Here is a 25,056-nt window from a genome sequence, read left to right as displayed (position 1 = left end):
TAAAACCTGCAGGACCTTGAGGCCTGCAGTTCAACACCTGTGTTATAAACTACCCACATTTTTTTCAGGTAGGATTAGGGTTATACGTGTGACTTAAACCTCACAGGGTTTATTAGACTGAGGTTTTGTTTACAGCCTTAAAAATAACCTTTTAAGACATCCAAGGGACCTAACAGAAAAGATACTGCAGGTAAGTAAAGTTTCTGGGCTTTTTTTAACTTTAGTATGTTTAAAGAAGCGTATTTTCAGGCCCATGAATTACATTTTTACAGCCCTCAGCAGATATTGTCAGCGGTGAAAAGCACAGTTTTTATTTGAAAGGTTATTTTTATCCAAGCCCCAAATCTCTTTGAGCAGATAGTTTTGACAGAGAGATAGAAGATGAGCCTTTCATATGGTGTAACTTGTTGTCTGTCCAACCTGCTGATGCCAATGTTTGCTTCTCTTACTGATGTCATAGACAATAATTTGCTGTAGTTTATCCTTGGAAACTATGATGTAAATCAAGACTCTGATGCTCAAAATTGTGCAAAAAATCCTGCTGAATAAAAACAGATTTTGGTTTTACACTGATTAGATTTTAATTAGTTTGGTTGCAGTTTTTATTGGAGCTTAAAGCTGTTTTTTTTAGCCATGAAAATTTCATATGGCTATCTCGTGTACTCAGGAAGTCATGTTGGAAAAAATAAGACAAATTAAAAACGTAAAATTTCCAGCCTATTCCTGTGTACTGCAGGGGCCTGTAGCTTGGAAAACATTCACTGTATGACGGTAAAAATTTCATTAAATAGTCTAAATCAGATGACTCTGAGGTGGTTAGGTAGGACTTTTCCACTCATATCTGATGCCATGTTTCCTATCATGATCACAGAGCCGCTGGAAAATACACACACAGTTATTAGCAGTGAAATCAATCTGGAATAGTTTACAGAACTTCTTGTCTGTAGAACATTTTGATTGCTTCCTCATTTACATGACAGGTTTTCCATGGGCTCTCAGATTTTTGGACCTCACTTGTGCAGATATGTGGAGAAATTCCAGCAGTTGCAGCTTTGTGTGTGTGATCAGTGGTTGTTAACTCTTTTTGTTGATGTCTCTAAATTTTGCTGAATCGGCTTTAATGAGCTGTTGGGGGTTCATACAGTCAGCAGTCCAGACTTCCCCTTTCTACTGCTCAGTGTTTTTAATTCCTTCCATCTCACAATAGTCTGTTGGGAAACTTGCTGAACATGTTGAGCAAATTGTGATGATGCTGCAGAGATTAAATCCTCCAGTTTCCTGCTGTGACAACAAACAACTGGCTTTTATTTTGCATGGAACAAACGTAACAGTGCGCCAGAGATGATCTCAACTATTTTTATGGTCACACAGACAATGGGCCCCACTGTAGGAGAGGATGCAAGAAAGAGAAGCATCAAGTAGTCTTACTAGAAAGAGGCAGCCACTAGAGACTCTTTGTTTCGTACAAGATCGCGACTTATCAGGCCACGCTGTATCATAAAGACCTCATCCTAACAGAGCACTTCATTCTCAGAATCTGGGCTTTCTTGTTCCTGAGCCTGGTTCTTCTTGTAATTTCTTCCTGTTAAAAAGGAGTTCTTCCTCCCTGCTGTCACCTGTTCACAGCGAATCATCTGATTGATGATTTCACTCTAATATTTTAGAGCCTTTTACCTCACAACAAAAAAAGCACTTGATGAATCAGCTGTGTAAAAAAATAAATAAATAAAAGAATTTAATAAGGTGTTTTTTAACAACAGCAACAATGTTGTCAATAATCAGAGCATATTCTCCGTAACCATGCTTGGTTAATATATACTCACCTGCGATGTCGGTCTATTAAGTACATGTGTTCACATCTTTATCTAGTATCTAATCAGCGAGTCACATGACAGGAACTCAATGCATCTGGCCCTAAAGATGAAATCAAAACAATCTGCTGAAATTCAAATGGAGCATCAGAAGGAAGAAGAAAGGTGATTGGAGTGACTTTAAATGTGGTGTGGTTGTTGGTGCCAGGCGGAAATGCTGACCTACTGGGATTTTCCCACATAGTCATTTCTAAAGTTTACAGAGAATGGACCAAAAAGTAGAAAATATCCAGCAAGCAGAATTTCTGTTGAAGCAAATGCCACATTGATGTCAGATGTCCAAAGTGATTGGATAGACTGGTTTGATCTGACAGGAAGGCAACAGTAACTCAAATATCCACTTGTTACAGCTGAGGTATGCAGAAGAGCGTCCCTGAATGCACAACACATCAAACACATTGGATCAGGTGAAGCAGCAGCAGCAGTAGCAGGAGACCACACCAGGTGTCACTCCTGTCAGTCAAGAAGAGGAAAGGTCGAGCACCTTTGGGATGTCCTGGAACAGGAGATTCACATCATGGATGTGCAGCAGCTGTGTGATGCTGTCATGTCAGTCTGTGCCACAAAGACATACAGGAATTCTGAAGGAAAAAGGAGGGCCGACCTAACAATAACATTATTGTATCTGAGTGACCACTAAGTTTATACTGACTGATATATCACATCTGCAGGAGCTTTTAGATAGATATATGCATGTGTTATAAATAAGTGTCTGAACTTCAGAGTGCTAGCTGATGCTCAGTGTCCTCTGAGCCTTTTTGTTACATTCTGCAACATTTCATTGTATTTGTTGAGAAATCTTTGTGTAACCTGAGCCGACATCTATAGTCACCGTTAAAGAAATTTGCGAGCACCAGAAAAAAAATATCAGTTCAGCACAATCATGGAATGAACAAGGTTTAACGTCACATAAAATTTTACTTAAAAATTAATACATCAAACATTGCTTGTTTGTCCAGAGAATCAGCCATTATGCAGCAATCACAGTTTTGCAGACCTTTCAGCATTCTGGCTGTTCAAGTGTTGAGGCAATCTGGGGAAATTTTTGTGCTTACTTCCTGAAGTGCCTCCCACAAGTTGCATTGTTTTTATAAATGCTTCTCCCATACCATAGATATGATCAAGCTGCTAGAAACAACAGCTCAGTACACTCGCTGTCTGAATTCCTAGCTTATTTGTTTTGGAGCTGGTCGTCTTTGACACAGAATTTCTGCTGCAGTTTTTTAATGGTATAGTTAGAATTAGGCAATGGGCTATGCAGATGTATGCCTTCTTTAAAATAAGAACAAAAGTTGCTGTTCTTACATAACTTCAACTTTTTCCAGTGATCAGCAAACCTTTAACATGATGATTTTTTAAGTAACACAATGTGCCCTTTTAGGTGTGAGTGAAGGCTGCCTAGAATAGGTCACTGTACATAAATGCAGTTTCCCTTAAAAATCATAAATATTTATCATTATTGAGTCATCAAATTCCATTTCGATAGATTTATTTTAGAGAAGAAACTTATAAACTATCACAGACTATAGATCGTTTTTCTTTTCAGACGACCTCTTTGGAGATCAATATTCGACTTAAATAAATCGTTTGGGTTTTACCAGTCTGCTTTACAAGAGCATTGTGAGACCGCGATCCTCAGAACGGAGAATTCCCTGCAGGAAGTGAATCCAGAAGGATATCTGGACTAGTTTATGATTTTTTTTTCTTAGGAGTCATAAGACAGTATCTCACAATCTTTGTTCCTTAACCCCAACCCAGACATGTTGGTATTTATGTGTCCAAATTTTGCCCAAAGGGAAAAAATAAATAAATAAAAATCCTGATCTAATCCAGAAGTATCCATGCAGAAGAGGCACAAAGCGCTCCAAACACCTGTGAAATAAGCTTGTGCTTCTGCAAGTTTGGACCACTAGATGGCGATAGATGACCACTTTACTGAGATGTCCACAGTCGTCCTCTCAGTATGAGACTGAATTGTCTCCATAGAGAGCAGTCAGCATGATTTTGGTGTTTATTTCTCATCATTTACTGATTTGATTTAATTAAACTGACCGACAACAAGACAATGAAAACAACCTCTCTCCAGCATCTAAACTGTACGTGCGCTCCTGATGTCATTTTACTTACTATATTTTACTATTTTTACCATATTATCTGATTATAGGTTTACAGAGAGTTTCTTTCTGATCTGTAAGGCACAAATAAGACTGGTTTTTAAGAAGCCTACAAATAACCGATGGATCCATGTCTAAATTAGAGAGGGAAATTATTTTTAAAAGGTAAAATAGTAAAAATCACAGGAACCTGTTTCTGTCTCTTCTGTAAGTGCATTTATTTACCTGTTGTTGTTGTTGTTGTTGTTGTTGGGTTTTTTTTTAATGAAACAGCATTTGTCTCAGTATTAGAGTGCAAACCAGTGTCATGTGGCTTAATTTAACTTTAAATCTAACACTAATATCGGGGCTGCAAACAGTTGTGTCCTGTCATCTAACAGTGATTTATTGTATGTGTAAAAAAATAAAACCAAACCCTTTTTTCTTCCATTGTTATACAGCTGCTTCTAGCTAAGAGCCACACAAATGCAAGAGAGCCCAACCTCTCAGTTTAATCTCAAAATTAGATTGTTGTAGAGCTGGTTTCCCGAAACTGGAAACCAGCAAACTCATGATGAGTTAGAACGCGTGCACTGGGTTGTGCACGTGCTCAGTTCCCATCAGTCAAGATGTAAACTCCATGTAAACACAGACAGACAGACAGACGGATCAACCGTATAATACGACAGTACTTAAAGGGATTGTGACTGAGAAGCACAGATCAATAGAGTCATTTTCAGCAGCCTGGAGGATTATCCACCTCACTGCCCACTGATGCGATGCAAAATAAAGAGACACACACACACACACACACACACACACACACACACACACACACACACACACACACACACACACACACACACACACACACACACACACACACTCCAGCCAGCAGCCTCCTCAGACTGCTGGGGATCTATATTTTTACAGGAGATTACCCCGTTTTTACATCTTTACACCGGCCTTTACTGATTTTATCCTCATGGCAGAACTCACTCTTAGCTTTCTTCGTGTGATTCGATTCCCCCTTTTCTCCTCAAAAGGAAGGAGGGGGGGGAATGAAAGTTCAATGTTCACCAGCTGATCAGAGGATAAAATTTATATCATGCAAACCTCACCATAGTGGGAAAATCCAGCAATGTGAACTAAATGTACATATGTTTAAAAAGGTTTTTTTTTAAGGGCTAAAAAAAATTATACCTTAATACACAATTAAATAATGATTTTATTAAGTTAGGACGGTGATATTCAGGATAAAATATGAGAAGAAATATATAATAAAACTGATCATTTTGATCGAGTTTTTCAGTATTTTGTATCACCTTGAATCTTACTACAATCTTAATAAAGGATGCTTCAAAATATTATATTTGTCTTGAATATATTGATCACTTTTGTGCATAAAAAGGAACTTGTTCAGTTTTAAGGTAAAATGGCTATTTATTTCCTTACTTGGTTTCCCAAAACAGTAAAAATAACAACAAAACACCCAGTATGGGCTCTCTATACATTATTATGGTAAATGGCCTGTATTTGTATAGCGCTTTTACTAGTCCCTAAGGACCCCAAAGCGCTTTACACAACCAGTCATCCACCCATTCACACACACATTCACACACTGATGATGGCAGCTATATTGTAGCCACAGCCACCCTGGGGCGCACTGACAGAGGCGATCATCATATTATCATTTGTATTTGTTTTTTTCTATTATAAAATATGGTTGTAGAGATCATAAGGACTTTAAAAATCAAGCGGAGGTCTCAGTCAGGATGATCAGGGGTCAAGGTTTCCTCAGGGTAGCAGCTGACAGTTACAGTGGAGAAACAGCCAAACTGAAGAAACTAGAAGCGCTGATTCAAGTTAATTTTTAGTGTAGGACCCTCCACACAGCTCATCTCTGTTCTCTGCTGTATTCCCCAGGGGACCCTCGTCCGGCCACCAGCCCGGCCCATGAGCTCGTTCCCACGCTCATCCACTTTGATTGATTTCCAGGCAGCGACGCCGGCTGGCTGGAGCCCCTCTGGCCGGGCTGTGGAGCGCCTGGCCCACTCAGAGGGGCCTCAGCCCATGGAGGGGAGGTGGGTGGGTGGGTGGGTGGATGGATAGATGGATCAATCTCCCTTCGACCTCTTATCAGCCACAGCAGTCTCTTGTGGGGGAGGGTGAGTGTGAAATGTCCACACACACACATTAGATCACAATCTCTCTCCTTCCCCGCACTCTTTCTGTTCTGCTGAGGAGATAACGCCACGCAAACGTGCATGAGCACATGCACGCAGAGGGAAAGCCGTGCCTGAGGTATTCCCACCATGGCAACACCAGAGACACGGATAATCAGACACTTCAGCCACACTGAAACGATCATTAGTAGTCTTAAAAAAGATATGATCTGTAACTGAGGGCCCCAGCAGGGAGGCAATTTCTAATTACACCCACTCCAGTGCATATGCACGAACCTGATCAGGTTGTTCTCCTCAAAATGCCTCCTGTGCGTGTTCACTGGTTAAAGGTGCAAACTGAAAACACTAATAAAGAGGCTGCTAAGTTCACTTTTCCAAGAGTGTCGCAGCATTACACAAATGTGTCATATCTGGTTGATTGTATTTTAAATATTTTACAGTTTTTAAAAAATTACATCAACCAAAGAATGTCAGTAAAAGTAAATAACTGAAAACAAACAGTCGATTTAAATGGAAAAAGAACAAATTATTCATGTTTTATGTTTGTTCATCTCATCTTCTTTAAACAGTTTTTACTTTATCTCTCACATTCCAAACAAACTCAAAGCAGATTATTTTTTGCACATGATCAACTGCTGCAGCAACTCCATCATCTAAAACTATCAATTTTCATTCCCTTTGTTTTACTTTCGATGCATTTTAAGAATTATTTGGAACCTGTGAGTGTTTTATGTATTGAAATTTACTCTAAATTCAGAAGAAATGTGAGATAAATGTTGGGAAATTATGCCACAAGTTGTGGTCTTTAAGTTCTGAGCACATTCAGAAAATCACTTCCTCAAAGATTTTACAATAGCTCGAGTTTCATATTGTACCAAATATTTAGCATCTTGCTAAAGCTTCAGGAAATGTTCTGTAAAGGCTCCCTGAGGGTCTTCTGAAAGTTTAAACAATAATCTTCAAGTTCCTTTAACGGTTTCACCAAAAACTACCTCTCAAATTATTCTTTAAAGTTTTGGTTTTTGTTTTAACACTGAGGACTCCATGTATTTCACACTGCGGGGTGATTGCCCACTTTTTAAAAAGCATTTGACATTATAGATCACAGATTATTAATGGAGAACATAGAGAAATACAACAAGGTATCACACTAAAAAGTTACACTGACCATGGATATCAATATGTACAAATAAATACTCGTAAATCCAACCTCCTGAAGGGTGTTTTTTTTTGGGGTTATAAAAGGTTCAGTGTTGGGCTCTGTATGTATATTGTATGTAAAATTAGAAATAAAAATGTATTTTATTTACTAAAATATTGTTCCAGTACATCTGATTTTTCAGTGCCACAAAAAAGCCAGTTTAATTACTTTATATACCTTTAGAATCATATATCTTAGATTTTATATTATAAATCTGTATTTGAAAATTTTTTAAATAAAACTTTCATAGAAATGTAGTGGAGTAAATGCTCTGCCCCTCTTTAGACTCCATGGAGTAAAGTTTACAAGAAATCTACCAAATTTAAAGATCTAGCACTTTATCAGCAGACAGACAGCTTTTATTTCAGCTTCTTCTTAATTTAGCTATAAAACAAACAAACTATGAACAGAAGCAGCTAAAACATAATTTTTCTTTTGATTTAAACTATGGTGAAGGAATTTTATTGGCATTTTAATGTGAAAACACCAAATGTAATAAAACACTACTTAAGAGTTAGAGAGTTAATGAACCAATAGGTGGAAACATGAGCCCTGAACCTTGTTTGCTGATGACACTAGTTTCTATCTCTCTGGAAAGAGTTTGGAAGTTCTCAATACAGAGCAAAGTTTTGAGGAAATAATTTAATATTAATAATTAAATAGTAATATTAATAATAATTTGTATATTAATATATTAGGTATCATTAGGAACTAGTAAATGTTCTGGTGTACTAAAAATTAGACCCTAGAGTAGTACACTACTGTGCAAAAGTGTTGAGTCACTCCTCATTTCTTTGTGTTTTGCTCCCAAAGAGCCAGGCTTGCAGATTTGTTCTTAACTGGTCTTGAGCAAACGTTCTCCAGGGTTTCTGGGTTTCTTTTTCACTCACTTTCAGTCCAGTACTAATGCATGACCATTTCCAGATGAATGTTTTGTTGCGTGTTAGGCCCCTTAGCACTGACTTGGTATCTCTTGGTATTTTGTGCGGTGTGTGCTTCATAAAACTGAGAAAACTGGACAAGTGGAAGATAAAAGAAGTAGTTTCAGGCCTAAAAATCTATCTACAGCAGATAAATATTATCTGAAAGTTGTGTCCTTAAAAAATTAAAAAATCCAGCCAAGACCTGACACGTGACTTGAGAGATGCATCTGATCCTTCAGTTGTTCAATGAAACCTCATCAGAAATGGTCTCAGTGGTAGGGCGAGTGACAAGAACCCATTCTTGAAGAAGGGAAACAGGGAGAAAGGACTCAGGTATGCACATTACAAAAGAACTGGACTGAAATGTGAATACATATTATAGAGTGATGAATCCAAATTTGAAAAATTTTAGTTCAAATCACTGATATGTTTAATTGAATTTATTGTCAGTATGTACGGAGAAGGTCAGGAGAGAAGTACAACAGTGAGTGTCTACAGCTGCCTGTGAACACGGTGGAGGCTGTGTCATGGTGTAGGAGATTTTCTAAATTGATAGAATTATGAATCCATAAAAGATTTTGATCCACCATGAAATACCATCTGAAAACCATCTTACAATGGTTTAAATGTTCAATGTGACAACGGTCCCAAACTCACTGCCAATGCAATAAAAGGGTACCTGGAAAAACACACGACGGGACACTATCAGTCATGGATCGGCCTCTGCAGCACCCGGACATTAACATAATTGAAAATGTTGGATCATCTAAATGGAGCCAACACCCAAAGAAGAACTTTGATGGTCCATAGAGAAGCCTGGAGAACTATTCTTGAAGACTCTTCAAAGAAATTACAAGAAAGCTGCTTGACAGGGTTCAGATTGTGCTAAAGAATAATGGCTGGCTTTCATTGTACAAAGTGTATTGCCATGTTTGTTTTCATCTATTTCCCATTTTCCTAGCAAATTTTAAAGGAATAATGGGTAAAGAAGACTTTGCACAGTACTGTAGAATGTGAGCTTTCATTTATAGAAAGGGAGATCATATTGGGTTGGCTTCTGATTTTTGGATGGCAAGAAGAGAAATAGAAATGAAGACGACACAGATCATCGCTGGCTGAAAGTCAGTGCTGTGAGGTGAAGGGATGCTGAAGGGGAAATGTGAAATTGGCAAAAATTGCCTCTGGCTATGTTATTTATTCAAGTCAGCCTGTAAAAGGAAGAGAGGAAATGAACATTAGGACATTTAATTATATTTAAAAAAAAATTGTACTGTCAATACAAGTGTTAAAAGTCTGAAAAGCAGGAAAGCAGGAAAGTAAATCCTACTTAATCTTAATCGGGGATACAGCCCTTATCTGCTAATGTGGGCACTGACTTTAAAAGGTGAAGTTTGGCTCCCGCTACTCTGACTTTAGGGGTCTCCTGATCTTCCTGACTAAGTTACCTTTTAAGAGGACAAATTTATCCCCTGAGGTAATCCAGACACTTTTCTTTTACTTAAAAAAGGTCTTGCTAGTGACCTACCTCACTCCAAGAACAGCCTTTTCAGAAGTTATAGGTTTTCTCATTATGCAGGAGGCATTCCATGGATCTTTTAACGTTGTGGCACCAGTTGTGGCACAGTATCTGATCATAAATAAATGCAGTGCAGACAAAAATGGCATAGGAAACACTGAGCACATGTTTTGCAGTATTATGTACTGTAAGTGGTGCTTCATAAGAGTTACAGTGGCCACCCTAAAATGTCCAACGGGGATCTTTAAAATTTATACAGAAATACTTTTTTTTCTGTCTATCATACCTGTTCTGTTACCTATAAAACATTCTTTTATCATTATATATGTTGTTTATGCAAAGAGTTAAAAACACAATTGATACTGCAAAAAATAAATACAACTGAAGGTAGGTTTATATTAATTATTTATTACAGTATCATCAGTACCAAATTATAGATGAAGTGGTGACGTCGTAATGTTTTAATCAATAACTACTCAGAGTGAAGTCATCATGGTTGGGCTGTTTTTACTTTGAAACAGAAGTCTGAAGAAAATCTGAGTAAACATCTTGTTTGAAGACAAGTAATACTTCAAATATTTGTGCAGAACCACTCAAAATATCCCAATTACTGATACCTAATTATGAAACAGTTACACGGGAATTACAATAAAAATCAAACCCTATATTTTAAAACAAAAACATGCATATATATCCACTCCAGAGGATAAAAAACTAATAAGGAGATTGCTTTCTACAGAGCTGCAGCCAATGATTGTTTTAATTGTGGATGGATTTGTTTATTATTTTGTGACTGTTTATGGAAACAAAACAATAAGATTCAATTAGAGCTTTCAGTTTAGAGTAATTTGGTTTACTGCTGTTTTAAAAACTGCTGTTTTTTTTAAAACAGCAGTTTAAATCAGTAATCAAAACCGTTTTACTGGAAATTTTGTGGCAGGAAACATTTATGATTAAAACTAAGCAGCGCAGATAAATATATTCAACACCTGAAGGTTAAACACACTTTAGCATTTAACCATACTTGGACTCTACTTAAGTTATAGTAGGCTACAGAAATTTTAGCATAAAAAACATTTAAAGTACTTAAAATCATACCTCATGGGGCAGGTGCCACCCTGTGCCACCTCCACCTGGACACGCCCCTGCCTGGCACTATTTTTTCTTCGCTGTTGTGCTTTTATAATTTTTAGTCTAATGTTGAATTTCAGCATTCAGTCAAAGCTATCGGTGTCCGTGAGGCTGGATGGAAAAAAATGTTAACGCGGATAGGCTGCTCTCTTTCTCTCTCTCTCGTTCACTCATCATACCTGCGCGCGCCCCCCTCTCTCTCTCTCTTTCCGCCACTTCAAAGCTCTACTTGAAAGTGGGCTCGAGACAAGAGTTGTTGTCCTTTCCGCTGTGCTTGTGCCACGCGCTGTCATCGCCACAATGCCTCGAGGATTCTTGGTAAAGAGACACCGGCGAGGCTCGGCGTCATACCGGTCACGGAGCAACAACAACAACCCGGAGGGTGACCGGAACGGCGGCGGCGGGGGGTACAGCTGTGAAGCGACCGGAGCAGAGAGCCACGTGCTCAGTGTTTTCCCGTTTCAGCGGCAGGACGGAGAGTTCCCAGTGTCCCGCGAGGACTCCGCTGGTGTCAGGGAGGCGTGGAGCCCGCACGTGGAGTCCGCTCTGGAGGCAGAGGCGGACCGGCGCGCGCAGTTACCTGAGAGCGAGTTGGACGCTTTGAGCCCCGACGGTGACTTCTCTTGCTTCTTCCCGCCGCCGCCTCCGCCACTCACAGACTCCTGCAGCCCCGTTAAACCGGTTGGCACGAGACTTCTTGAGCAGCGCGAGGAAGGAGAAAAACAGCTGCTGTTCACGGGCAGGTGTCTGCCGTCCTCCCCAGTACCCGACCTGCCGGACCTGCCGTTCCTGGTCAGCTCCACGCCGACCTCGGTGTCCGCCTCCATCGAGAGGATCCTCGCGAGCAGCAGCCGCCACCACGCGCCGTCCTACGGTCACGGTGACAAGTATGACCCTCCCCACGTGCACCTGTTCCCGCATCTCACCGTGATGAGCCAGGAAGTGGCGAGGAAACGCTCGTTCCTCGAGCCGAGCAGCAGCAGACACAGCAAACAGTCTGCGTGCAGCAACCCCACGAAAAAACCCAAAGTGAACCGGAAGCTGAACTTCGAGGACGAGGTCACGACCTCCCCGGTTCTGGGTCTGCGCATCAAGAAGGAGAGCCCCGAGCTGCGGAGGCACCGGGAGAAGTCGTCCGGCCCCGGCGGGAATCAGCCGCTGGGGGAGTTCATCTGCCAGCTGTGCAAAGAGGAGTACCCCGACCCCTTCTCCCTTGCGCAGCACAAGTGCTCCCGCATAGTGCGTGTGGAGTACCGGTGCCCCGAGTGCGACAAAGTCTTCAGCTGCCCGGCCAACTTGGCCTCTCACCGCCGCTGGCACAAGCCGCGCCCGGTGAGCAGCCCGGCAGGTGAGACCCCGACCCCCAACAAGAACCTTTCGCTCAAAGAGGCACGAGGGCTCGCTCAGCACGAGAGGCCGCCGGTGGAGTTGGAGGGCAAGGAGAACGAGCTGCTGCGCGTGAACACCAATCAGCACCACGCGGCGCTGGACAGCTCCCGCATGAGGCGCGAGCAGTCTCTGCTGCTGCTCCACGCGCGGTCCCGGGACAGCCCGGACGGCGACGGCCTCGCGCCTCCCCGCTACGACTCCTCTTCGCGTTACCGGAACCCGGCCGAGAGCTGCCTGGACCTGCAGCCGCAGGTGAGAGCCGCGGACAGCCCGCCGTCCAGTCTCCTCGTGCTGAACCCAGAGGAGCGCGCGGACCTGCCCCAGCAGCAGCTTCCGCCTCTGCCGTTTGTTCAGTCGTTACCGGAGGAGGTGTACGAGTGCCGGTATTGTGGGAAGAAGTTCCGGCGGCAGGCTTACCTGAAGAAACACCTGGCCGCGCACGAGATGACATCGCGAGCGTCTCCGCCCGCTGCATCTTACGGCCAAGCGCGCGAGCCCAGTTCCGGACAGAGCCAGGTGTGCCTTTGTCACCTGTGCGGCGCGCGCTTCCCGTCGGTCGAAATCAGGGACAAGCACCGGCTGTGGCACGCGATGAGGGACGAGCTGATGGCGGAGACTCTGGGAGGAGGACGCAGAGGGGACGTTTTCCACGCGCACAGAGAGGAGAGCGGTGGCGGGGAGTGCGACCACCAGCAGCAGCAGGAGCAGCAACAGATCTTCACGTGCAAACACTGCCCCTCCACTTTCTTCAGCTCCCCGGGACTCACGAGACACATCAACAAGTCTCACCCCACCGAGAACCGGCAGGTGATGCTGCTGCAGATGACCGTGCGGCCGTGAGTCGCGCGCAAAACTGTGGTTTGGAAAAGAGGGGGAAAAAGTTTATTTATCAAGAAGTCCTTTCAGAAGCAAGTCTCGCCACTCGGTAGCCATCTTGGTAACACCTCCGGGCACTTATTTTAAAATATTGAATTAATTTTAATGGTCACCTGGACACAAAAACTGCTCGTAGATACTAAAATCTGATAAAATAACATCTCAAAATGTCTTTTTTTTTCCTCTCCCACAAAGCTATCAATCTACCACAAACCTCTGATTGATTCTTCTCTGGGTGCTTAAATAACACATTTATAGTTCTGCTGAAGTATATTTGGACTATATGCTATGAGTAAAAGATGCTGAAGATGACCTGTAACTGTCCAAGGTGCTGAAACCCTGCCTGGAAACTGGCTTCTACACAACCATCCTAGCTCGCTTTTCCTTAAAGGGAAAAGAGGATATTTTAAGTTACCGGACAAAACAAATAATCCAGAATAATGTTAACCGATTAAATTATTTCTTCTTATTACTTACAGTTCAGCTTTTCTTGCAAATAACCTGGCACTAAAGCTCATTAATGCCACCACCAGAGTGAGTAAAACGGGCCCAACAGCCAGTCATTTTGAACTTGGCATTTGTTTTTATGTTCACTAAAGCTTAGGAGTGTAACCATAATGGGTGATCTTCCTCCTTCTCATCCTAAAAAACTAAATTTTCAAACCACAAATGTACAGAGATCAATGAATAAGAGTAAAGAGAAAACAATCATTAATTTCTCAGCTATAAAATATTTTCATACAGAAATGAAACAGTTAATGTTATACTGCTATTAAAAAAAGGTCTTTTGTCTTTGATTATTCATGTTGAGATATTTGCTAAATGCCTTTATGATGCTAAAAATGTAACGTGTGGTTCTATGAAGACTGTACGGTCCTATTTTGATATGGCTGAATGTGAAACTAATGACACAATTGTGAATAAATGTGAGTAGAGTCCAATCAACACTGCGCTGTCAGCCTGCTGCTGTTATTGTTTTGAAGCTGATTAACCACACAACTCTGGCAGTTACTGGTACGAATTGTTTTATTGTCAAACTCCATCGTGGCACATCCATACGCTTGCCGTGTGGCCGGCGTTAACACATGTTCACACAGTTGACAGTTTGTGGAGTGTGTGCGCAGTCAAAGCATGCAGTGTGTGTAATCAGTAGTATCCATCAGGTGGGGGATTTACACTGTTTCTCCTCTTCAGATGAAGAGTGACGCCGATATGACTTATTCATGCTCTTTGGGTGGAAACTAGTTGTAGGGGACAAAAAAAGAACAGTATGTACAACCCGTGGATCTTTAAAGCAGCATCTGAACGCTAATCCACTAGCGCGCGTAAACATGGTGCCGTCGTGTGGTTTCGGTGCTGGGACGGAGTTTGGGGTGTGAACTGAGCAGGCTCGGTGACCTCTAGTATACATACACACATATATATACACGCAGCATGTAGAGATCAGGGTGCAGTGGGGCCTCTCAACCATTCAATGGTGCTTTGACCTCAGTGACAAAAGTAACAAGAGTAAATAATTTAAAGGGAAGACTCAAACCTCAGCTGACTTCAAGTAAGTGCACATGAATCTGATCTCCTCCTTTTTAAATATTAAGTTTGAAATAAAAGAAAATTGTTACACAATCCCTTTAATCTATAGAGTATATGGCTGAAACGAACAGTAACAAAACTTTCACCAGTAACAGACACGGGAAGAGCGTTCGTTTAACCTTTTTTCCTCTAAACTCACAGAAAGAGAAACTGAAAATGTTAAATACATAAAAAAAAAAAAAGTGGTAGTGTTGCGACTGCATGCTGATGCCCCCTCCCTCAATGACACCTCTTTTTCTTCCCCTTCTTTGGCGGTGATTCTCTCATTTTTGTATTTTTTTTTTTCCCCCCAACCCTGAAAACTGCCTACAAAACACTGAAAATGAAGCACTAAACCAACTCTTAGTGGACTTTTGTGGACCCAGATCCCAACACGCGGAAGTGTGTTTTAAATACCAGTCCCCTTTCCCCCCACCCACCAGCCTTTTACAGTAATTCATGAGAATGATGATTCCCTCCATACAGATTTACAAGCTCCATCACGGGAAGAACAACGTAGAATGAATTTAAATTCCTGGACGATGAAGAGCAAGCTGGTTATGAAAGCTTGAAATCTTGTAGCGCTAACCTACTTTTTGTTTTGTTTTCTAGCAAGTCTGTGGTTTGGATTTCAATCACAGTTTGGCTTTGGCAGCTATAACCGTATGTACACACGCACAACAAGCTTCCTTACACTGTACACATTCTTATAGATATTCATATATCTACTATGTATGTGTGTATATATATATATTTATACTCATATAGACATACAACATATACTCGAAGGAACAAAGAAAGAAAAAGCTGTGGTTCTTTGCCTCAGATGAAGGACTGACTAAAAATACAGTAACATTCCTGTTCGGGTCAAAACTCAGTTTACAGTCAATTAAAAGAAAAAACCCCAACATGTTAATATTAATATCAGTGCTTGTTTTACAGCATCAGAAGAAAACAAAATGATATATGCAAGTGCCTCCTCTTCCATCGGTCGGTCCTGTTAACGATCATCAGAGGAAGTTCAGACTTTTATTCTGGATTCAAACACGGAGAACGTTTTTTTTTGTTTTTTTTTGTTTTTTTTGGCTTGAGAAACTAACTTTCTTTATCATTTCAGGTCTGTGCTGCGCACAAAAAAAAAATAAAAATAGACTTATCGCTTTCTTTACAGCCTCCACTCCCACCTCTGCCCCCCCCAGCACACGCGCACACACTCGCACACACACGCGCACACACACACAAAATAGTACAAATATACAGATTCCTTAAAGGACACTTTTCTTCTTCTTTGCAGTCCTGCTCACACCGACTGGCATTGTGTGCACTTTCTAACATGGCACAGGCTGTTATGAACTAATACTGCACTGCTAATTTTACTACTCAACATGCTGCAACACTGGTTTGACTTGTCTCTCTCTGTGTGTGTGTGTGTGTGTGTGTGTGTGTGTGTGTGTGTGTGTGTGTGTGTGTGTGTGTTTCCCAAGCAAAGCTGTAGATATACAGAGCAGCATCTGTGAGTATTTTTCAAAATAAAACTTACAGTATTGCCCATAGAATACTTTTATATATATTTAGTACAAGAGAACACGTGTGCCCATTAAAGCCCAGGGTCCAACCAGAAATACAACATGCTGGGATGAATCAGCGCCTACTCAAGAGTTTATATTAATTTGCTTACATACCTAATTTTGTGTGCTTTGTAAACGGACCAATTTAAAATGGCTTGTTTTTGAGGGTCCTGATACCTCCGATTGGCTGATATGAAAGCTTTTTGTTTCCTAATGTGATATCAAGTGTGAGTTCTGGCTGAGTCCTGCAGTTTGGGGATTTCAGGTCTTATTGGCTGATCCGGAGGAGCGTCGCAGCTTCATGGACATGCGGCTCTTGCTAGTCCGAGGAGACATGGGGGACGCCGTGTCGCTCCCGGCCTCCCCAAGAGCCGGACTTTCTCCCCGAAGAATCTCTAGGCAGGAGCCTGAAGAGGAAGAAGAATAGGAGGAGAAGGGGGGTTTGAGGGGAAGACAGGCGAGGTGAGGGGGTGGAGGTAAATAAGGAGAAAAAGGATGAAGGGACAACAATAAAATTATATTTCAGCCCACTGTGATCTACGAAGCCACACTGCACAGATTCCTACAGTCACAGAAGCAGGACAGTCAGATAAACGGACACACAGACACACAGCTAGAGACAGGAACCTGATAAAGCTCTATTTCCTTAAGTTAAAGGTTCCCCAAAACCACTAGACATGTGCATGACCTATACTTAATGTGAAACAGAAAAGTAATTATTTAAACCAACCAAAATTAAGTGAATCTGAGCTAGCGAGCGAGCCTCACTGATAGGACATACTAACCCTTTACTAGTGACTACAAAGACATTTTAAAGTTTTTCCTGCTTTGCAGCTGAACCTCTTATAGAACAGGTACCACCTCTATCAGGATAGCTTTGGATGATACAGTTTAAAGCAAGGCTGCCAAACTCATTTCACGTACAGCTCACTTTGATGTTAAGTGGGCTGGACGAGTGAAACTCACCATTGTGTCAGTGTAAAGACGTTTAGATAAACATTCAGTCCCTGAGACATCTTAATACAAGAAACAGAAGTGCAAATTAAATAGTAGGTCTCAGGTTTACTACGTAATAAAGAAATGTTCCAACAGAACGACATCTGGGCTAAACCTGCAAAAAATAAATGTTTAAAATTGCAGAGAAACTTCTGGTAACTCCCTGCACAGACTGTCCTGTAATTTAAAGTATTTTAAAGTGCAATTTAAAGTTCACAATTTATTCACCATCTCTAGTGCATACCATTCACAGCTAGCATGAAGAACCTTCTGCTTAAGACCTTTCCCTTTAACCCTGAGCTGGTTAAAGCTGTCTAGTGGTTTCGGGACCATCAGATACATTGCACTATGCTCCTCTAATGAGTGGAAGTTAGGAGAGGATAAAGGAGGAAAGAGAGAAGGACAAAGAAATAAAGAAGGTATTGGAAGAGGAGCAGTTCAGGAGAGAGAAGAAAAAGAAAACTGAATAAAAACAGAAAAAAGAAAAAGCCACACGTGTAACAGAAAGGAGCAGAAAGACACACATGACAGACTTCACAAGCACATTTACAATACGTACACGTACATAATGAGTACACATATAACAGAGCATATTCACTTAATTTGTCCCATCCCTGTTACATTGAAAGAGCACAATTGAAAACACAGAAAACAGCGTTAGTCCAACATTCAAACAGCTTTTGTGCACATGTGCAAACCTATGCTTGGTTTACCACTTTTAACAGGGTGTCAGAGTGCATATTTTTGAGCAGCACTATGGCACTACATCATATCACAACCGGGAAGAGAGAGAGCGAGAGGAGCATACAAAAAGGTTAGAGGTCAAGTTTCACCAGGTGAGCATGACATCGGAGGTTAACAGAACGACCAAGTTATGGATCGAGTGGACAGACAGGAGAAAAGGACGTCTCACTTTCACCCAGCCTCGGAGAGAGATTTGCTATGATGTTCGTGTTGTGTTTGAGGAACATTTATCAGGATGCAGAGTGGGTACGTTAATAAATCAAGATGTTATTTTCATCCCGACAGCCAGTGAGTCAGACATCTCAAGAGGAAGACAAAATGTTTCCCTCTAAGGTTGTCTTCTTGTGCCTGTGATGAGTGAAACTCACCTTTGCGGCAAAACTTTTAAAATTTGTAGATCGCTCTGTGGAAGTCCCATTCTCACCACTTGCAGCTGCCTGTGTTAAATCTTTAACCTGAAGTTCAGATGTAGAAGCTATGGGGAGCTAAATATACCGAATATAGCATGTGGTGAACATGGTGTGGATAAAAAGCACAAACGGTGTGCTGACTGGGTTCACAAGGGCTCACACCACAGGTCAGGGGGTCTGCAATGACTCCTCCTTTTCAGAAGTCTCAGGAAATCTGTGTTAGTTGCAAAAGATGGATGCAACCCATTTCTTGGGTTGCTTGGATGGTCTGTTAGTTCAACTATAACACAGCAGGCCCTTATATTTTTCACTTTAATGATTAACAATTATATAAAAGGTACCAACAGCATACAGATCCAGTCACCAGTGGGGGTAATTACCATTATTAACTGGGGAAATTACTTGTGGAGATCAGGCTGTGAACAAGCGCATTCCTGCTGGAAAGGCGTGCATTCTAGCACGGGAGTCTGCAGGGACTGACTGCAGCTTTTGGAAGCAGCTTAAAGTTTTAGTTTTAGCCCCAGAAAGTTGCTGCTTGGACAGAAAAGGACTTCAAGGAAAAGACAAACAACTAGCACTTAGATAAGGAGACCAACCTGAGTAAGAGACACTTTAAAATTTAAACCAGGCGATGGTTTTGTTTTTAAGAATAAATTAAAACTGGACTTATTTGTGTGTCTGACACTCAAGAATAAAAACAAGTGTCTTGCCCTCTTACTGCCTCTGATAATGATCCATAAAACAAAAGTCACACCAAACCACAAGTTGAAAGTGAGGCTTCCTTTTAAAGTGAAGGCAGCTGTTAATACATGCAGACCTGGTTAAACAGTCGAAAACACAGGAGGAAGAAGAAACGGAGAGATGGAGAAATCACAGGAGTGTAAAAGCTAGACTGTAACGTCCTTAGGAAGAGCCAGTCAGAAGTGGGCGTGTCAATCATGTGACCAGGCTTACCTTTTTAGCTATAGGCAAGTGAGACAATACGATCTAAAGGAGGGGGGGAGGAGGGGGACAAAAAGAAAATAAAATGGGTGGGAAAAATTGAAATAAAACAAAATAAAATAAGAACAGAGAGAAGAATGATTGATCATTGTGTTTGTTAAGAGAGGTGAACCTGTGAGTAAATACAGGAGGGGGAGGGCAGGAAGTGAATTACTCTGGGTTGACTTCAGAGCACGGGATCATCAAAAGTTTGTCAAAAGCAGCATCTCAATTCACAATTTTTAGATGTGACACACTCATCGTGACTAAAGATCAAGCAGGCTTTATTACTGGGATCTGATCCTGTGCTCTGAAAGGGAATTTGGGGCCCAACCCATGACAAACCAAAACAGAGCCTTTAATAAGTTACATTTAAATGCCATTTAATAAGAATGAGTGAAAATTTGTGGGTGGGGTGGGCGGGGGTGTTGTGCCAGATTTATTTAACCTCAAAGCAGGTTGATTATTGTTGTATTATTATTATTTTGACACAGCAGCTGGTAAGATGAGGAGCAGGTGGCTAAGGAAAGGAAACAGACATCAATTATACAAATATTAAGACAAACGCACACAGTCACACCTGTCACGTGTCCCTACAAACCATCATTTGATTACACCACGCACTTCTGCTCCTTCAGGTCACACATTTATAAGTCTTTAAGAAGAAAATATGCGGCTTACCTACAAAAATTAATTAATTTTTAATTAGATTAAACTGGAGCCAAAGGACAGACCAACATTTTAAGCAGATAATTTGCAAGGACTAATGATCTGTATCGATTTAATAAACTTAAACAGGATACATATGAGAGTCATATTTAAGTCCCATGTGCGTGCCTGGCATCTCTACGGCTGATCAGATGTCAGCTAATTCCTCAGAGGAGCTCTAGAGAGAGAAAAAAGGGCCCGAGTGCAGCTTTGGATACAAAACAGAGCTCAGCAGATACTCAGGCTGTGAGCTATAGTGTGTGTGTGTGTGTGTGTGTGTGTGTGTGCTCTGAAGTTCATCCTATCAAATCTGGACAATGAGTGCCAGCAAAATACAATCTGTACACAACAAACACAAAATATGTGGGATTTTTTATTGAGTATGTCACGCTGTTATCGTCGGGGCTCCGGCACCAATTTAAGAATCAAAATCTGCCATTTTAAGACATTTTTAATTAGAAGTGAACAATGTAGAAATGTAAAGTGCTCAGAAGTGCAGCAATCCCTGTAACAGGGCAGCGTTTGATGTTTTCTTTGGCCACACTTGAAACTAAAAAGTCAAGCCTCCTGTATGTAGGGAGGGTTTCCATACGTGTAGTCCTTTGGAACTGAGTACTTTTCTTTTTAAAAAAAAAAAAAAATTAGCCATTTCATAGGATTTTAATATTTTTTGTACATTTTACTTTTTATTTACCTGTTTTTCCTTTGAGAAGAGGACATAAAACAAAAGGACTAGAATAGAATACCAATAGAATACTATTTGGTCCATAATTTAATGCTAACTTTAGTCCTCAGCGAATGAGTCAGAGTGCATTTCTTCTACTATGTCCAACTACTGATGTGCCAAATATATCCCCCCTAAACTAAAAGAACTTTATCTGAGAATAGTTGCAGTTTTTGGTTTAACTGTTTATTTTTCATATGAGGTGTAATAAAGAAACCAATTAGGCTTTTCTACCCATATTTACCCGGTCGTTTAGAATTAGTTGATTATCGTGAACTTAAGTGTGTTTCATGAATACTGTGGATATTTTCTGATTTCACAGGGGTGTGCACAGAATTTCTGAGACCTTGAAATGTTAAAAGTACAGGACATATTACATATTACTGTGTGCTGCACTTTTTTCTGGTACCCTGAATGTTGGACTTGTTTCCAGATAATTCACTGGAATGCAATATTTGCATACACTTTAAAGGGTCAGGAGACCATGTGGGACATGTGGCTCCTTTTTACCTTAATTTTAACACCATCTCATGTTATGGCTAACACCCAGATTTATAGCCTATTTCATACATTTGTTGACAGGTGTAGCTGCTGCTGCTGTGGTCTCACCTGTGTCAGAGGGCAGGTGAGTGCAAGGAGCAGGACTGTAGACTCGGGCTGCGTAATCCTCAAACGTGGTTGGCTCCTGGTGGTTCTGCACGATATTTTCTAAGTATCGGGCGCGCTCCTCATAGCTGAGTTCAAAGGTCAAGGACAACTCAAACAGGAGCAGAAACACAGACAATAACAAAAAGAAGCACAATGGGTTAACTTGCCCTTAAAAAGTTATTAAAACCACCACTAGAGGCAGACCAATGCAGGATTTTTAGGAACAATATCAATTCCAATACTGATATTTGGTGATTTAAATATCCGATACATCAACCAATATTTTATTTTATTTTTATTTTATGTCAGAAATTAAATAGCTTGTTTACACTCAGCCAGAGTCCGCTTAGATTTGCTGCCTGTTGTTGTGGACAAATATGGATTATCAGCACTTGTACCATGGTTGATGATAACTGATTAAATCTTTAATTATTCCAGAATCATAGTCAACAGAAACAAAATAATTCAAATAACACAAAAACAAGATAAAAACAAAAGCATCCAATCACCTTCCAACAGAGAGAAATACACCAGTGTTTCTGGGTCTTATTGTATTTATTTTTAAATTTTCATCGGTATCAGTCGCTATAAATGCCGATACCAATATACCTAAAAAGGTCCTGTGGTTCGAGCCTACATCTATAACTGCCGCTACACAAAAATGGGACAGGAATAAAACACAAAATAACCATTATGTTTGTTTCTTTTAGTCAAACTTACAAATACACATTTAAGGTGAAATTACTGGTCATGGTGAATATGGAGGTGATAAAGATACAAGATCAAGTTGCACACTGGTGCTGCGGAGCTTGAAATGGGTGGTGTTACAAAGGACACCGGCCAACTGGGGGACTGAAGACCAGGATAACTGTTTCTGTTGTAAATATGAAAATCCTTCAAATTTATGGGGACAATACTGCTCGAGGCCAATCATTACCAAAAAAAAACAAAACCTTGCTAATTAACTGTTTGCATACTTCATACGATTAAATGTGAAACTAAAATGAAGTTGAGCTACTTTAACAAAGCTTTCTTCAATTTCAGTCCCCCCTCCTTTTCTAAACACATTGCATGGTTATGAAAAACCTTTGATGTTCCAAGAGAGAGATAAAAAAAAAAAACTACATTCAAGTCTCATGTGCTTCCAAATTTTTTTCAAAGCTCAATGTGCTAAATGTGGATTATTTGTCAAGAGTTTAACCCTCAATAGAAATCCACCGCATCTCTTATTCAGGCTGCGTAGGCCTTGTAGGCCGGCAAATAACCCATTGTGAAGTAATCTGCAATGTCCTCCAAATTCATGCAGTTTAACATAATTCAGTACTGTGTGCGTCATGCTTCAATTCAGCCCTCCAAAGTGAGCTCTCTCACTTATTATGGCCCTCTGGAATAACAAATATCAGCCGGCCGTGCCCTAAAACGAACACTTATATAAAAAGGGAGTAAACTTTTTAAAAGATTATAGTTTCTGGTTTAATATAATATAAATGATAAAAGAACTCAAACCCTAATTTGGAGCCCAGTACAAGAAAACTGAAATACCACGTGTTTATTGAATGACCATGTACCTTCATGTCCATGTGACTCTACAGAGAATAATCCAGCCAGAGACAGAAAGAGAGAAAAAAAACCTTGCTATTTATCACTTGCTATTATTCAAAACGAGAGGCGCAGCGATTCAGCAGAGAGCAGAGTAAATGGAAACCAGGACTTCAACTGTCCATCTATTAGAGATAACCTCATTGATAGAATGACATTTACCCTCTCTTGCTTAGTCCTTCTCATACATCCCCCCCATAATGACAGACACGCACAGCTGTTACGGCCTCCTGACACACACGCGCACACCCATACACAGATATAAACACACACACAGTTCAGTCCCATCATCTCCCAACAGAATGACCATTTGCTCAGTGAGCTCCAATAACAAGGGCTTTTCAACGAGAAAACAGTGTTTGTGTGTGTGTCCGGGTTTGATAAGTTTGGATGTGAGAAAGCACAGTGTGGTTGTGTGCACGTGATGCTGTTCGAGTGTGTGATGGGATTAAGCCAATGAATCTTCAGAATGAAATCTGTGTGTGTGTGAGTGCACGTTGTGAATGGCTCGGCCATCTGTAACAGCACCCATGGGTTTTCTATTGGGTTAGAGAGCTGGTCTATGGGCCTCAGAAGGAGAGAGATTCAGGTCTAATGGTAACTGATTCAGTTACAGACAATGATAATAACAACAATATGGCTGCTTTAAAGTGCGCTGGCACAACAGAGGGGAAAGGAGGGGGACAGATAAGCGGAAAAAAAGCAGGGAAAATAGAGAGGAGGAAATCTATATAAACTTGTGACAGGGTGACGGTTTGTCAAAGATTGTTTCTGACATTTACCAGACTTGACTTCACGGGAACGTCAACGTCTAAAAACAGCTGTTATTGTTTCAAAAAAAAACAAAAAAACCCCAAAAAACTTGTCGAAACCTCAGAAGGAGGGACGGGGGTCGGAGGTGCAAATGCAGTGAGATGCTGAGGGAGGAAGAGAACTTGTTAAAAGGGAAGCAGCGAAGGTGAAGATGAAGGAAGGGTGAGAATCCTGCGGTGAGCCGCAGAGGAAGCGAGGCAGCGACGGCGATGTTTAAGTAACAACACGAGAGCCGGGAGAGGTGCGGCAGGCGCACAAAGACCGTCGAGCCGGCGCCTCGCACGCCAAGTCTCTGTGTGATCTCGCCGTTTGCCCTTTCCTGCTTCCCCCTCACCGCCATCGCACCTCCCCCTTTGGTGAACGAAGGTGTGTTTGTGCAAGTCGGAGGGGGAAGAGAGGTGTGCATGTAATGCAATTAGGAGATAGAGGTGCTATTATATAGTCAGGCAAACAACACCTAATCATCTTCATATCATGTTTTAATAATGTGTGTCTGAGAAAGGGGGAGGGGAAAAAAAGGCACATAAAAGGCTCCCATTTCCTCATTTCTGAGGAGGTGAAAAGGTTTAAAGGACACCCGCGGGAAAGAAAGATGTCTGCAGAGACGGGAGAATAAGGACAAATACATACAGAGACGCAGTACCACTGCTGAGATAAGTGACGGGAACATCTCTTTCTTCCCTCGTCCTCCGTCTGCCTCCTTTATACCTCCTTCCCTTTTTGTTCCTCTCAGTGTGGGTTGTGTCATCGTGTCACAAACACCAACTCCCCACTGGGATGAGGCGACATGAGGAGGACAGGGACGACGGACCGATGTGCAAAACATACACGAGCAGTAATCTCACCTTCATCAGCGGTGGAAAGCTTTAAAACACTCTGCACGGAGAACGTCGGCTACACCGGGCTGTTCTAGCAACGAAGATGTCCACATGGGGTCTTTACATCTTTATAATTAATATCTCTACAACATCGACTGCATATTAAACCTTTTTTCTTATTTTTTTAATGAAGTCACGTGTGGTCTCGACACCTTGTCCTGCCTTGGGAACCTCGAGAAACCCTGTTAACGCTGCTTCGAGACACTTCGCCATCGAAGCAAACTTTAGCACT

At 41.3% G+C, this 25,056-nt stretch overlaps 2 protein-coding genes across 8 annotated transcripts in view; one reads left to right on the top strand and one right to left on the bottom strand.

Annotated features, from left to right (window-relative positions):
* Nucleotides 1–11,096: 11,096 nt before the first annotated feature.
* insm2 (insulinoma-associated 2) lies at nucleotides 11,097–14,131 on the top strand. Its single transcript, XM_026151829.2, has one exon. The coding sequence runs from the start codon at nucleotides 11,222–11,224 to the stop codon at nucleotides 13,148–13,150; it is 1,929 nt and encodes a 642-aa protein (XP_026007614.1). The 5' UTR covers nucleotides 11,097–11,221; the 3' UTR covers nucleotides 13,151–14,131.
* Nucleotides 14,132–16,230: 2,099 nt separating this feature from the next.
* ralgapa1 (Ral GTPase activating protein catalytic subunit alpha 1) overlaps nucleotides 16,231–25,056 on the bottom strand; it is an 83,030-nt gene continuing 74,204 nt past the window's right edge. For 3 of the 7 annotated variants that reach the window (XM_080293822.1, XM_080293821.1, XM_080293823.1), the window contains 3 exons: nucleotides 21,496–21,620; nucleotides 17,564–17,675; nucleotides 16,231–16,730 (listed from right to left, as the gene is read on the bottom strand). In XM_080293822.1, the coding sequence (XP_080149948.1) occupies nucleotides 16,643–16,730; nucleotides 17,564–17,675; nucleotides 21,496–21,620 (325 nt within the window). In that variant the 3' untranslated portion in view covers nucleotides 16,231–16,642. Of the gene's footprint in view, nucleotides 16,731–17,563; nucleotides 17,676–19,427; nucleotides 19,461–21,495; nucleotides 21,621–25,056 lie in introns of all 7 variants that reach the window. The other 4 variants (XM_026152975.2, XM_080293826.1, XM_080293825.1 and 1 more) reach the window with 2 other exon arrangements.

Source organism: Astatotilapia calliptera, chromosome 19, assembly GCF_964374335.1.
Source record: "Astatotilapia calliptera chromosome 19, fAstCal68.1, whole genome shotgun sequence".
Classification (NCBI taxonomy): Eukaryota; Metazoa; Chordata; class Actinopteri; order Cichliformes; family Cichlidae; genus Astatotilapia; species Astatotilapia calliptera.
Note: the sequence above shows the minus strand (reverse complement) of the source record. Positions and strands in the feature narration are given on the sequence as shown.

What these genes read in the sequence shown, in the direction of transcription:
- insm2 (XM_026151829.2), top strand. Translation starts at nt 11,222, where the DNA reads ATGCCTCGAGGATTCTTGGTAAAGAGACACCGGCGAGGCTCGGCGTCA.